We start from the raw sequence: 16,347 nt of genomic DNA, 5'->3' as shown, positions 1-16,347 counted from the left end.
AGTGCTTTCTTTATTATGACTGTAAATATATTTCAGAATTGGAAGTTGAATCAGGTGATGGGATAAATTCTGGGTGTGAAAATGCTCGGTGGTAATGGGTTTCCCAGCAATGTTTCTATATATGGCAATACGAATTAAAAAAGCCTAGTTTTCAATTGTGGTTATTTTTGTTTATAATTTTGGGAATGACATAAAAAAAATCCCATATCCTCTAATTCAAAGATCCATTAAGGTCACTAAACCTTGATGTTATTACATAGAGATTGAAGAAAGTGTTTTTTTTATTATTATTTAGAGTAACTCTAAATTTCTCCCTTATTCTATGCTTCTGCATTTTTAAAATGTTTTCCAAAAAATTATTTAAAAAATAATAACAAAAGGTGTCAAAATACATCATAATGATGTGGACTTGACATAAAATGGTTTCCCATGGTGTGTGCATTTCATCTAAAAAGGGTCATGGTGAATTAAAAGAAGATATGTTAAAAGAAGACATCTCTTTTTGAAGCTATACTTGCCCATTTGCAAGCAATAACATTAATTTTTCTTTCTTTTATCCATTTCCCTTGACAAAGTTACAAAGCTCAAACGCCACCAGCAAGACCCTGCAGACAATCTTTGCTGTGACAGACAGAGTGATGACCCAGGTCTATGTGATGGATATGTGACAGTGTGGTTTGGAACCTGAGGGCCTGGCTGTTGGGGTGGGGTTTAGATATCATGGTGTGCTTAATTACCTCCACCGCCACACAACAGGCCATTAGTCAGACTGGGACAATGGGCCACAACAGTCAACAAGAGATAAAAATCCCCCTACCAGAGCTGAGTACCTTAGAGGACAGGAAACTGTGGACAGGGTTAAATTAAGAATCAGTAAAACCTATGGTTGAGATGCAAAAAATATATATATATATAAATATTGGTAAATATGAGAAAATTGTATGCACTTATTGCTTAAAACAAATCTGGTGTGTTTTTAGGAAGTGGACATTTTTAAAGCACTGCTAAGGTAACTGTGTAAAACAATGTCTCACGTATGACTTAGTTTCATAAAGTTTTATTTTCAAGCTGCAGAAATAGATAGAAGTCTGTAGCAGAGATATTCGATTTATAAAAAGAAATGTGTTAACTGATGAAACCCCCGGCATAACAGCCATTATATTCAGAGTGTATGAGAAGATCTGAAGCTCAAAACATAAAATAATGTGTTTTTGATTCAGTGGGCTGACATTTATGGCCCCCTGGTGATTCTTATGGAGCATTTGGTGATGTGAAGTGCCTCCACTGAAATGTGGGTAGCTAATAAATGGCAGCTAATGGTGAGGAGACCCTTCTGCCTTCTCCTCCTATAATCTGTGCACACTTCATTAAGCATCACCTTTATTTGCAGAATCGTGCTAACCTGGTGCTGTCGCTTCCTGGCTTCGTGTATCCCTCCAGACAGCCCTCCCATACGCTGTTGGCCATGGCGTTGCCGATCGCTGTCATCACCATGCTGAGCTCCACCGGCCAGTCGTCCAGGTCTAGAGAGCGCACACGAGATAGGTGGGTGCCCAGGTTCCTGTGCATGCCCGAGCACTCGATGCACATCAGAGCGCCAAGGTTCAAACTGGCCCAATCCGGGTCTGCAGGACAGAAAAATCAGAAATATGTTAGAATTTTTAAATGAGAGTGTATATGATCCATTTACTGACCCTGGTATACCAAGGCAGGTTAGCCAAATGAAGTCAATCTAAGCTGACGAACATTTAGGCATTGAAACTTGTTTAAATAACTTCATTAAATGAAAGAAAATTTTTTATTCACACATATTAAAAAACACAAGAAACTGTTAGTTAATTTTTTTGTAAAAATAAACTACTTTTAACCCAACAGAAAGTAAACAGTGTAATCTAGTTTCTCACAATTCTGTACTGAGTGTCATTTTGATTTATGCTAAAACCTGATCAGACTTCCTTAAACTTTCTTCAAAGTATTAAATAAGAAAGGGCAAATTTAGGAAATTTAGCTGCATAGCAATCCTAATGTCAAAATTGTGTCAATGACTTTAGTTAACACACCAGTTAGTTCACTTATTATCATTTTACCTACTGAGTGGAAAGCACAGGCTAGCGGTAGCTATGTTCAACAGGCATGGCTGTATGAATTTTGCTATCCAAAAGAAAAAGCTTTACAAGAGGTATATTTTCTAGAAAAAGGCAAACGATCTGTTTAATTCTTCATTTTAACTGGAGCTACATTCACTTTTGAAGTTTATCTACTTGCAAAAGCTTCTTTGTAATGTCCATACAATAGCTTGTAGATACAGGGAGTTATACTCACTGGGTGCATCACAGTCCACACAGAAGCTGTTCCCCCTAACGTTTCTTATGGACTGAATGGCCATAGCATCACTTTGGCTGCCCAACCGAGACTGAGAGAATAAGAAGAAAATAGGTTAATAGAGACTAATTGCTCTACTGTGGAGTAAAGGAAGGTAAACAATTACAGGCGGCCGTGGACATCTGGTGAAGAGGTGATAGCATCTACAAAGCCCCGTGAGGATTGTGAAATAGAGAGAATATGAATATGAAAATGAGACTGTCTCCACCAGTATGCCAACTCAAGCCATGTTCTATCTCTGATGTCTGTCAGATCTAATAAGAGATCCCCCACACTGCACTGCACCTGTCTGACAACCTCCCACATGTTGTAGCCTGAAGCTAGTGAGGTGGTAAGGAGCACATGGTTTGAAGAGGAGGAATGTAAATGAAGCAGAATAGTGGTAGGATGACAGTGCTTTGATCTTTGCACTTCTTATTTTTGCACCTTATGTTTCATGACCTACTGTACCTTGTTCTTGATGCTCTCACAGGACTGCAGGCTGGCAAAGATCTGGCTCTCTATTGCTTGGACCCATAGCTCCCTCTCCTCATATGTAGAAGCTTCGAAGTTCCATGTCTGACCTGTCAATGACACAATGACGAACTCGAAGGAGTCTTCTTGCTCTAAGAGAAAAAACAAAAGGCAAAAAAGCGCAATAAGTAAAAATCTGAAAAACTAGTCATTTACCTCTTCAATGTCATGCAATTGGTTAGTGTTTCCAGTTTGGGGTTAATGCTCTCACACTTTCTCATTCTTATTTCTTGGAGGTTTAACACGGATCTGCATGGCAAAAAACTCCCTCAAAATCAGTAATAAAAAAAAAAAAAAAAAAAAAAAAAAAAGAGTTATTGCTATATACAGGTGCTGGTCATAAAATTAGAATATCATGAAAAAGTAGATTGATTTCAGTAATTCCATTTAAAAAGTGAAACTTGTATATTATATTCATACATTACATACAAACTCATATATTTCAGATGTTTATTTTGTTTAATTTTGATGATTACAAATGACAACAAATGAAAATCTCAAATTCATCATATCAGAAAATTAGAATATTACTGAAGACCAATAAAAACAAAGGATTTATAGAAATGTTGGCCAACTGAAAAGTATGAACATGAAAAGTATGAGCATGTACAGCACTCAGTATTTAGTTGGGCCTCCTTTGGCCTGTATTACTGCAGCAATGCGGCGTGGCATGGAGTCGATCAGTCTGTGGCACTGCTCAGGTGTTATGATAGCCCAGGTTGCTCTAATAGTGGCTTTTAGCTCTTCTGAATTGTTGGGTCTGGTGTATTGCATCTTCTTCTTCACAATACCCCATAGATTTTCTATGGGGTTAAGGTCAGGAGAGTTTGCTGGCCAATTAAGAACAGGGATACCATGGTCCTTCAACCAGGTACTGGTAGCTTTGGCACTGTGTGCAGGTGCCAAGTCCTGTTGGAAAATGAAATCTGCATCTCCAAAAAGTTGGTCAGCTGCAGGAAGCATGAAGTGCTCTAAAACTTCCTGGTATGTGGCTGCGTTGACCCTGGACCTCAGAAAACACAATGGACCAACACCAGCAGATGACATGGCACCCCAAACCATCACTGACTGTGGAAACTTTACACTGGACTTCAAGCAACGTGGATGAAGTGCCTCTCTTCTTTTCCTCCAGACTCTGGGACCTTGATTTCCAAAGGAAATGCAAAATTTACTTTCATCAGAGAACATGACTTTGGACCACTCACCAGCAGTCCAGTCCTGTTTCTCTTTAGCCCAGGCAAGACGCTTCTGACGCTGTCTGTGGTTCAAGAGTGGCTTGACACAAGGAATGCGACAGCAGAAACCCATGTCTTTCATACGTCTGTGTGTGGTGGTTCTTGAAGCACTCACTCCAGCTGCAGTCCACTCTTTGTGAATCTCCCCCACATTTTTGAATGGGTTTTGTTTCACAATCCTCTCCAGGGTGCGGTTATCTCTCTTGCTTGTACACTTTTTTCGACCACATCTTTTCCTTCCCTTCGCCTCTCTATTAATGTGCTTGGACACTGAGCTCTGTGAACAGCCAGCCTCTTTAGCGATGACCTTTTGTGTCTTGCCCTCCTTGTGCAAGGTGTCGATGGTCGTCTTTTGGACAACTGTCAAGTCAGCAGTCTTCCCCATGATTGTGTAGCCTATAGAACTAGACTGAAAGACCATTTAAAGGGTTTTGCAGGTGGTTTGAGTTAATTAGCTGATTAGAGTGTGGCACCAGGGGCCATCAATTTTGAACCTTTTCACAATATTCTAATTTTCTGATATGATGAATTTGAGATTTTCATTTGTTGTCATTTGTAATCATCAAAATTAAACAAAATAAACATCTGAAATATATGAGTTTGTATGTAATGTATGAATATAATATACAAGTTTCACTTTTTAAATGGAATTACTGAAATCAATCTACTTTTTCATGATATTCTAATTTTATGACCAGCACCTGTATATAAAAAGATGGCCAAGGCTGCCAACCCTCTGAAACTGAGCTGCATCATATCCAGAGGTCATCTTTGCAAATAGACATCTCAGTGCAATTTTTTTGGATGTTAAAAAGGTATGGGGGCAGTTTGTCAGTTTCAGTTTCAGGACCAGCTCCATCAAAGCACTGTCTTTAGAAACTGTAGCGGCTAAAATCCTATATTTAGGCTACTGGTGGTTGTTGTTGAAAGGCATTGGTTTCACGGGCGCTCAATTAAGAATCAGCATCGATCTTCCGTTGGACATAAAATAAAGTCATTTATTTTCAGTACAATGTCCATTGTCTTACTGTTTCCCTTAAGATCCACATAAATTCGATATACATCCAAACCGAGCACAGTAGAAAACTGTTTGCCTCAGCCAATTAACAACACCTGAACAGAATTGTTGGTTGACCTTAAATAACCCATCCCCCCCATCAGACACTCAGAACTCAAAATTAAATACGCACCCTGGTGGCGACAAACACCAAAGGATAAATGGCACCTAAAGAAACTACCATCTTGCAACTTATAGATGTCTCACTTTTTCAATCTATGGACTGAAATCCATCGTCTAATTCAGCTCTGCAGTAGATGTATCTAAAAGTTACAGTAGCTTTCATGGGCGCCCCCTGGCTTAAACCACATGCAGCACATGGCATCGCATTGTCCGTACGGCTGTCCTTCCAAAAGGAAGATTCTTCTAGAGATGATGTACAAGAAAACCCATATACAGCACTCTAAGCAAATGTATAGTATTACCAGAACCATGTGCTGTTGTCTGATCAGAACAACATCAGAGTGACACATGTATTAATTATTTTGTTTAGATCATCTCAAGCATGTGAGCGTGAAACCAGTTTTGGACTGCAATGACAAGTGTGTCTTGCCTACAGCATATGAGAAGCTCCTATTTACTGAAGGAACCATCAATGTCGACTTGTACTGTTAACATACAAAGGCAGAGCATGATCAACTACTTTAAGAAATGACGACAAAGTGTCACATCTTAAATGTTGCCCCACAGCAAGATATAATAAAAAATTTTGAAAAATGTGAGGGGCTAACTCACGTTTATGACTAACTGTATATTGCTGTTGAATTGTATACCTTGATCACTGAGTCTAACATTTCAAAAATTAGCTCAGTTGGTAAGGGACGCCATTCAGGGATTGAGCTCTGACACCTAAGGCAAATAAAACAGTGTTGATTCGCCACTTAGTTCTAGTTCTTGTTGAACATTTCAGGCAATGTCACTGAATTTTAGGTACATTTTTACAGGATGCTGATTTAATTCTCCAACAGATGAACAGCTAGACAAATACTTAGTTTGTCATGTGCTGAGTTTGGCCAGTCCTTGTCGCACAATTATTTCTACGTCTAAACAGGTCAGATTTGTGCAAATCTAGAAAGCTCTCTCTGGCTTCTTCTTTTCTCTTTATAAGTGTAATTTCCTTTATTAAATATGACTTAAGCCCCTGGATTCCTTCTGTGTGAATAAGATTTATGAAAATGTCACCTGATGTTTTCTGTGAGGAGTTCTGACACAACATATGTTCCAACACATGCTGTTCAGCAGCAATTCATTAACTCTGTACTGTAAGACGTGGCTCGTGTAACGTCTCTTGTCTCTGCACATGCTTGAGCTCGTTGCCAAATGATTTGTAATTACGTAATTACGTCTATGCAAATAGCATCCTCATTTGCATTAACCACGTTCGGAGGACTGGAGGCAAATGCACACAAGAGGTACGTGTTTTCCTCCGCAGCTTTTACTCACTTTGTCAACATCATTTTTCAGCTGATTTGCGACCCGAATGCTATAGTTTTAATGGTCAGACTGCCAATTGAACTAATTATCAAAAGCACATAAAAAGCTAAAATACTGGAAATTGCTTTAATATCTCTGACATCAAATTAACAGTGTGTGACTAATAAAATGTCTGCAGTAACACGATGTTAGACAAATCATCTGATTGAAGATATTATATTTACAATCAATTTACACTCTCTGCTGTGTGACAGTCCTTTGCTGCTTAATGACAGATGTGCGATGGATGCTACTAAAGTTGCAATATCTGTGCTGCAGCAGAGGGGCCATTTCTTCAGGACTAAAGCAATAATGCAATTAGCTTGACACTGACTTCAATTATCTGATTTAGTTTGCGGTATTGACTCTAGGTCACAGAGAATCAATAAAGACTTAAAGCCTCTTTATTTAGACTTACAGCACAAGCGTCTGTGTGTGTGTGCACCCTTTTAAAATACTGATTATAGTAGGAGGATTTTACAGGATCAAAGCAGGTAATTTTAAGGCATTTCAAAGTCAGAAAAAAAACTGAGAATGACAGGGAATTCACAAAGAAGCTAAATAAACAATAAGATTAATTGTGATGCACATAATCGAATTTTGTTTTTTCTTGTCTAATGTACCTTCAGGTACAATAAGTAATGCATTTGATGAGAATTTGTGATTCCAAATGTTTTTGTACTTGTGCTGTGAAAACCTGAACAAAGCTAATTATTCTGTTGGCTGCCCAGGCAATAAATTGGAGGCATTAAAACACTTTCATTATGGAGATTAAAAAAGCAATGGATGGCTGGTTTCTTAAACTGATGCATGTACAAGAGAACACAAATTCTGTGCTCTCTGTATACAGTAGTAACATACGTAAGGGGCATTAAAAGAGAAGAGGGAAAAAAATATATAGGATCAGATGTAACTGGATGTCCCTCTTGCTCTGCATATATGATAGCAAAATTGTTGCTGTCCTTGTTTATCAGCCGGCTAAAGCAATGAATTCCTCATTTTCTCAGTAAATAAAAATCATCATGACTGTTTGCAAAGATTTCCTGTCACGAAAACATAGAAATTTATATTTTGAACACAGAGTAGATGTTTGAGTTTTTCCAGTGTAGTCCTGTTTCTATGACTGTGACTAACTGTACTTGCTCTTTTCATCCTCTCAGGTGGGACTGGCTCCGAGCTCATCTGCCTGGCTGTGTGTTTCCTGGACGGGGCCGCCTGTGGAGCTAGTGTACAGTTGCCTTTTGTATCTCTGCTTCTTTCTGTATGTCTGCTTCTGTTTCCTTGAACCTCAGTCGGCCTCAGCAGATGGCCGCTCACACTGAGCCTGGTTCTGCTGGAGGTTTCTTCCTGTTAAAAGGGAGTTTTTCCTCTCCACTGTCGCTACAAGCATGCTTAGTGTGAGGGATTGTATTTGAGTCAATGAGTCGACGCAATCAGCTGGTTTCATTAGATTGAAAACTTTCAATCGATTTGACTGTATGATCTGGTTGAACTGTAAAGTGCCTTGAGATGCCATGTGTTGTGATTTGGCGCTATATAAATAAACTGAATTGAATTCAAGGGAGAGTACCATTAAGGTATTATTAAAGACAAAGAGTTAGCTTATCTAAATTTTGTTTATTTTGCCTCATCATCATCTCCTGGAGAATTGACAATCTTCACCAGCATATCGTCTGTCTTTAAAGTTAACAGTAGGGACCCTTAAGCCAGAAGAATCAGTGGCCACCACGATAAGCTATTCAAGTAGTGCTGGCTGTAAGGAAACATCTACAAAGAGAAAGCAGGAGGCTTCCTTTTGTCATTTCATTTAGCACTGGGACCTCCTCATCTTTCTATCCACCAATGGGAGCCATACAGTTGTAATGTATGCATCTTCATATGTTTTGTGTTTTATAATGGGGAGCTGCAGCTGTTTGCTTCATTTGTGTAACTTTTTTTGTAGTTCTTTTTGGCAAGGATGTAGTCCCAAATGGACAGGCACTGTCTATGTGCAAGTCAATGGTGTCATGATTTATGCAAGCCTGAAAGCGTCTGGATTTAGCACAGCAATCCAGGTGTTCCTACAGTTGACCCTACATGGTGAGGGGGTAGGAGCTAGGAGCATTCAGATTGGGCCTTTGTAAGGCATGCTCAGCAGCAGAGCCAATAATGTAGCTAATCAACTAGTAAAAATTATACTCATTAAACTCCGAAATATATTTTAACGTATGAGCGACTTTAGAAAGAACTAATGCTTTGCTAATAACTGCAGCAAACTTATGATATTTTGATTTTGGTTTTCCACCACTGTTAGTTTTCTGTTTAAAAAAACAGAAATTTGACATTGAAAATTGAATCCTCCCTTTGTTATTTTTTTTCAGAAAAAAAGAAGAAACTACTTAAAAAATGTACCACCTACAAAATAAAGGGAGTTTACCTTTATTTTAATTACGTTATTTAGCATAAAGTTCAAAATGCCTTCATAAAAATTATACATAAACAATAAATTCATAAAAACAGAAGGAAGAGTTAAAAAATATAATAGTTTACATAAACTTCATCATCATCATCTGTACATCCTTTTTCTCTTTTCATGCTGAGTTTATCATCCACTGATCAAGTGTATTCAGAAATATTGTAACAAGCTTATCTTTTTCTAATGCTACAAAATAATAATGTTTTATTATCAATGATGATATCAATGGTTGACATGATATTTTTTTTACCCACTAATTATCAGATCACTGTGCTCACTAATGCTTTGAACCTTCAGCCTAAGATGGGCAAGTAACTATTGTCTGCAGAGGTGTCAAGTAACAAAGAACAAATACTTCCTAACCTTTCTTAAGTAGAAGTTTTTGCTATCTATACTTTACTTTGTTAGTTTTGTTTAATTGAAGCTCATTTTCGTTATGGCCTGTTGGTATTTAAAACATTTTTTAAATTATCAAAATATTTTATTTTATCCATTCATTTCTTTGTGGTTGGACTTGGCACTGCACCAACTTTGCTACATACCAAAATAAATAGTTATTCAAGATGATGGAAAGTTAAATTTTACACCATTGCCATTAGTTATAAAACTAATATAAGGAAGTTATCACCCAGAATTTAAGGGAAATGTTCCTTTAAGGGCAGTGTAGTAACCAATATTAAGTTTAAAGCATCTGTCCTTAACATTTTTAACAGCTTGCATTACTTTTACTTTTATAATTAAAATAGTTTTAAAAATGGTACTTTTACACTTTTGAGTAAAAAGCTTTAGTTGATACTCTAACTTCTACAAAAGAGTTTTTAAACAGTAAGATTTATACTTCTACTTGAGTAATAAACATTATTACTTTTGACACGTGTGATTGTTTGGTTATAGAGAAGGCATGGAAAACCAAGTAAAAGAGTTGTTTCATAAAATAATGTACGTTTGTGCTTCAAAGTTTACACACCCTTCCATAAAAGCGAGAAAAAGTCAGCTGCCAGTAAAATAAATTGAAATTGACAAGAGTAATAATACAAATAAATAATGGAAATCATTAATTTGTTTAGGACAGTTTTTTAGAATTTTCTTTTTAAACAAAAAACTTAAATTAATATTTCATTTTTACTAAATCGTCATTTAGTGAATTTAGATTTATTATTACTTTATCAGTTTTTGAGTTATTTGAATTACTAGTATGAATTTCTAATTTTCTTTTATAATAATAAACTTTGAAGCAAAACTATACATACTTGAAAGCGGCACTGAATAAAGATAAATTTAGATAAATAAATAGATAAATTTTCCAAAGATAATGAAACTATTAGAATTCCAAATGGACCAATCCCGGCCTGTAACAGCAGTGTACGTTGACCTGCACATTTATTGCACTGAAAAAACTTAAAACACAAACAAACTACTAAGTTATATGCAGATTTTTGTGTAATTTTAGCGCTGCTCTTCTAAGAAACAGTCAGCAATCGCTTGATCAATCTGTCAGTTATTGCTGCCATTTCACAAAGACCTGCATCCTAAATTATACTAAGCACTGATAGTGCTTTTGCTATTACTTAGCCATCTCAGAGCTGTACTCACCAGCGTAGCCAAGGAGTAATAACCTTGAAACATTAACATAAACATTAACCTCCTGGCCACATCTACATCCACTGATCAACAAGTTCCTGCCAATTAGCAATAAACTAAGAGCTCTGTCAGTAGGAGGACAGGAAAAAACCTTTTTAAAGTTGGCAGAAGCACCAAGCATCAACAATGAGTTAAATATGATTTTCCTTTGATATCTTGACACTAAACTAGAAATTACAGCATAATGGCCATAATGGTAGCAGGATCTGATACACACCTCTGTCTACTTGTCACATGGTTCATAAGGTTTTCTACTAAAATCTCAGGTATTGTTGTTGATCTCATTGACTGCATGTTGCAAGAAAACAATTGCATTGCAATAGGTGAAATGTCTCTTTAGGAAACAAAATAGCCCAAATTCCATTATACATTTATCTTTGGATAAAGTGCATCAAATTGTGTAGCTACGGCTGGAAAATGTTGGAGAAAATGGATTAGAGTTGATCATTTATTTACTACTTTTACTTCTAAAACAAAATACTCTGAGGAGAAATTTCTATATTTTCAGGTCCCATTAATTTTCTTAAAAGTTTTTTCTAAACAGATTTAAAATAAAACTTAAAACTCAAACTACATTAATATCCTAAGAATATTGTCTAAATGGGCAACAATGGTTTTTTTTAAGCTTTGAAACAAAATAAAAATTTACACCAAAATGCTTCAAAATATTTACTTAGGCATTAAATGCTTCCTAATGATTAACTAAACTTTTAACCAATGTGACTGTATTGTATCTGTAACAGTGCGTTAAGAATTGGGGCTATATAAATAAGCTGAACTTAAGTGAGTAAACAAAAATCTGAATACTGGCAGACCATATATAGAGAATTACACAAGCACCCCTGTACAAATCTGTTCGTATATATATATATATATATATATATATATATATATATATATATATATATATATATATATATATATATATATATATATATATATATATATATATATATATATAGTTTATATACATTGTTTTTTTTAGTTTGTCAAGTTTTGTTTTAGTTTGGATAATCAAAAATGTAAATCAGTGAAGGCTGAGTAAATGAGTGTAAACATAAATGAGTGAAAGGCTACTTCATGGGTACAGAGTCAGTCAAGAAAGTCGACAGTCGAGAAACGTCTACCAATACTGACCTATAAACTGAAGGCTTTGACGTTCACCTAAACTTCATACATTAAAGTATATATTTCTACAGTTTCTTTTCATTTCTAATTTTATTTTAGGTATTGTCGTTTTGAAATCTCTATAAATGCTCAAACGCTCTATATGATTAATATGATGAAATGCTCTACAAATTATAAAAAAAAAATAAAAAAAATGGCAGCGAGCTGTTAGGTTTTATTATTTATGCATCATGTGCACTGTTAATTTGTTAGTCAGATTAGACAGAACAGAAGGCCTTCCTTCACATTGCGGATGTCGTGGTGTGTACGGAGGTCATCTAATCAAGACAGCCTTCGTGTCTCTAGGAGTACACAGAATATGGGCACATCTTGGAGCCGGACTGATAGGAGAGCTGCTGTATCTGTAACCCTGAGACAGAGAGGCAACCTGCATGGAGTTCAAGACATGGATGGCGTGTCAGTTTCTGATACGGACAGCTAAGCATCCACATGATGCAAGACAGACTCAGAAGGTATAAGAAGCAGGTGATGACGTTGTTCGGGGCTCAAACTTTGCCGGACGCTTGTGGACGTGATTTTTGAGACCACAGCTGTGCATAGCTCTAAGCATTTTTCTCTGTCTGTAACGACCTGATCTGGAATAAACTCTGTTACTTTTTTACTCCTGTTTTATAGTCCTTTTTATATGGTTTTACCCAGTTTGAGTTAAGAGTAGTAAATAACTTGCTCCCAGGAAAAGAACCGTGTGAGGAGGCCCCAGGGCGCTACAGCCTTTACTTCCAAGGGGACAAAATCCTTCTCACTTTAACAGAGCTAAAGGCTACATTCACACTGCAGGCCTTGATGCTCAATTCCGATTTGTTTGCGAAATTCGTTTTTTGCGTTGCCGTTCATATTTCCAACTATATGTGACTTGTATGTGATCTCCTGTGTGAACTGCAGTCATACAAAGCAAGTGTCCCGCACGCACAGTAGAGGACGCAATGACGTCACAGGCCAGCATGCTCTTTTTTCCAGAAGTAAGCATGGATTGTAGTGCCGGCGCGCCTCTAGCGGTCTTTTCCAACCATAAAAACACAATCTTTTCAATATGGTTAAACATAAATACTGTTCCGCATCATCATCTATTGATCTATTATTAGATCTATTATTAGAGTATATATATATATATATATATATATATATAAAAAAATCATCTGCCATGGATGTTGCTTTTCTTGTCGCTTCTGCGTAGCAAGACGAATAATAGTGACGTTTGTTGGGTATTACTGACGTTCAGGTCGGATTCATCCGACCTGAACGCCAAGTGGCCTGGGTTGGTTTGGAAGAAATCGGATCTGTGTTGTTCAGACAGCCATGAAAATATCAGATCCAGGTCGCATGTGGGCCAAAAAATCGGATTTGGGTCACTTCAGGCTGCAGTGTGAATAAAGCCAAAATAACATTTCAAACTAAGCCCACTGGTGAGTCTGTTTTCAGAAGTTGCTGAGGATACCTCAGGCACCGCGTTGGTGACCCCTGAACTAGAGTTTTAGTGAGTTTAGATCCACTCTTGCTGCACAAAGTGGCTGCTGACTTATGCTACACTTGGCTTGGTTAGAGAAAAAATACAGACAGTTATTACAGGAAGGAAAGAAAGGCCACCTGTTGCTTTTAGTGTGACAGTACTAAATGCAGTTCTGTTAGCAGATAACTCAGCTAACAAGTCCACGAATCAAAGAAATAAAATGTATAGATGATAAATATAATCAAAATAGAAATAAAAAATTTTTTCTTGTTTTTTTATAAACATTCATTCGATGATATCAGTCATATTTGTTGTAAATATGTTTGCTAGTTTATTTCACCCTGATGCCTAGCTACTTTTCAGTAGCTTAATGCAGATATTACATACAGGTAAAGTTGTATCTTTGGTTAAGGTATTGATTTGACCCAAAAACTAAGCACAACCTGAAACAGCAGCAGCTGACCTGAGGATGTTGATTCGTCTTTTACGTTGCAAGTGCAGCAGATGTGCAGAGGGCTTGTGGACCAGATTGGCACCTCGGGGCTGTGGTGCTGAACCCAGCTGTGTTGTCTATAAGGCAAACTCCATCAGGCATCTACTCTGTCTAAGCCTCTGAAAGCCCTCTGGAGACCGGCGTGACAAACCCTCAGAAAGGACTCAGCTGACAGCTCTTCACCTTGAGGACTGCTTGTTTGATCCATTTGTGCGAATGCTCCATCGGAAACGGCAACAAGGTGCAGAAGAACACAAGGTGAGTTATAGGTTTTTTGTCTTCGGTGCATTGTTTTGCGCCGTATGCACGCGTCAGGCAGTCACTTAAAGAAGTGCTTGCCGTTCCCCGTGAATTAACGAGCAGTTGGGAAGAACAGGCCAAGGCGGTGCCATCTGTAAATGTCACAGGCACTGCTTGCTCATTTTACACATCATTAAAGCCAATATTCCTAACCTGTATCAGAGCAATCAGGAGCAGGCCATTACTGCGACAGGGGCCCCGGGGGAACCACGACCAAACTCGGAGAGAAAAGAGCAGCAAGGAAGAGAGAGACTGAGCACGCTTTCTTCCTGTCTGACACATATACACACACCTCTGCACACTTACACATGTATGCTCAAACAAGCAAAGAACTAACTTCCAACAATGAACAAACACATGAAATCAGCGACACTATTGCTGTACTAATAGCTAGTGCATTAGCAACAGCGACGAATGAAAACAGGGCCAATTATACAAGTATCTGTGGGCAGTGTGTATAGACCCCCAAATGAGAATCTTGTTATTCCTTTCTCTTCATACTGTGGTGCTCAGAAAGCTAAGCCATTACAAGAGTGGAGGCTCCAGGGACAGCTTTGGGAAATGAGAGTGAGTCTGGGAGTGACAAAACAAAGTATTGAGATAAACACCCACCATTAGCACAGGCAGTTAAACCTCCATTTCCTAATCCTCAGCTGGACTCCAGAGGATATTAACCCTCAGTTTACTAAGGTGCAGGACAATAGGATGCTCAATGTAAGCTAAACACGTCCACTAACATTAATTTTTTTTACTAACTTAAAACCAGGAGCCTTATGATATTCAGCTGAGCACAGTAGATAAATACACACTTTAAATTGGTCTAACAGAAGTTTAGCTTCAGCACAAACACAATCTCTTTCCATGCTGCTAAGTACTACTGTAGTTCTTCTGTGTAGATACTGTTCAACAGAACTTTAACACAACTACTTTCAGTGTTACTAAGAGGTTGAAAATGAAGTCAGTAAAAGTATAATTCTAAGAAACTATTAATGTTTTCCTTTTATTATTGGATTAACAAATATATTCATTAGTTATTACATTTTCACACAGGTTTTGGTTGATACAGCTTAAAATTGAAGACTTATTAAGCGGAATCTGAAAACGAATTAAATATGAAACATGCAACTAACGAATATTTCGCCAATCAATTAATCTGTCAAATATTTTTTTGATTAATAATCGTATAGCCAAAGTTTCCTTAAAGAAGACTTTTTGCAAAATTAAACCAGGTGAAACTAAAACGTTTCCACTTGAGTTGAGTTCTGAATAGAGCATACTGATAGTTGAATTTTTTTAAATCTTAAATAAAAAATATTGATTTATATTTTTAGTTTTCTTATAATTGCTGCTTAAGGCGGGTCGCTCTGTCACCTAAAGACATGTCTTAGTCTCTATACTCCAGTTAACGATTCATCGATTACTAAATTACCTCACAATTATTTTAATAATCAATTACTCCCGATTAATATGATTAACTTCAGACGTAAATAATTGTGATGAAAAATAAACAATATGACAGATACCTTTACACAAACGTTAGAGAGGAGATTGCTTCTTAGAATAGAGTTCATTTACCCTTTAAGTCTATATTGATTTAAGAGAGTGAACGCTCATATTTTCAGTAGGTTTGCTAAATTCCTGAAATATAGATGTATCAGAAAAGAAAAAAAAAAATCACAAATATATTAGTCAGAAAAATATCTGGTTGGTTAGTTGGAAACTCAGTGACTCGAGGTAATCAGCTAGGTTTTAAACCATTTTAAATACTAGACAGAAGTTCACCAGCTGACTGCATGACTGGAATAAATTAACAATTTTTTTCAGTAAAATAATATCCTTGTCATTAGGAGTTGAGATTTATTTTCCTAATTAAAAAGAACTGCAATAAATGAAATAGTAATTTTTTTTTTTTTATAAAAGTGTTGCATAACTATTAAAATTGATTGCCTGCTTAATTACAGCCTTTGGTTAAACCCGGACTTAATCTGAAATCCTATATCCTCAAAGCCCCGCATGTTAACACCTACAGCCTTCGTGGTTCCTCCCATCTTGCACGTCTCTGACAGAGCATGCGCAATATTACTATTTGGTAATTCATAGGAGCACAATATGAGAAAATTAATGCTTGATTTAATAGGCCTGTTACATAATTAAAACTCTGCA

The 16,347-nt window shown here is 37.0% G+C and overlaps 1 protein-coding gene across 2 annotated transcripts in view; it reads right to left on the bottom strand.

Annotated features, from left to right (window-relative positions):
* The window catches only part of agap3 (ArfGAP with GTPase domain, ankyrin repeat and PH domain 3), a 193,486-nt gene that overhangs the window by 20,734 nt on the left and 156,405 nt on the right, over nt 1-16,347 (bottom strand). For both annotated transcript variants that reach the window (XM_038305821.1, XM_038305820.1), the window contains exons 14-16: nt 2,833-2,987; nt 2,323-2,413; nt 1,403-1,625 (exon numbers count right to left, since the gene is read on the bottom strand). In XM_038305821.1, the coding sequence (XP_038161749.1) occupies nt 1,403-1,625; nt 2,323-2,413; nt 2,833-2,987 (469 nt within the window). The remainder of the gene's footprint in view (nt 1-1,402; nt 1,626-2,322; nt 2,414-2,832; nt 2,988-16,347) is intronic.

The sequence above is a fragment of the Cyprinodon tularosa genome, unplaced genomic scaffold (genome assembly GCF_016077235.1).
Source record: "Cyprinodon tularosa strain WSP-4 unplaced genomic scaffold, ASM1607723v1 ctg566, whole genome shotgun sequence".
Lineage (NCBI taxonomy): Eukaryota > Metazoa > Chordata > Actinopteri > Cyprinodontiformes > Cyprinodontidae > Cyprinodon > Cyprinodon tularosa.
This window is presented reverse-complemented; position numbering and strand designations above follow the sequence as displayed.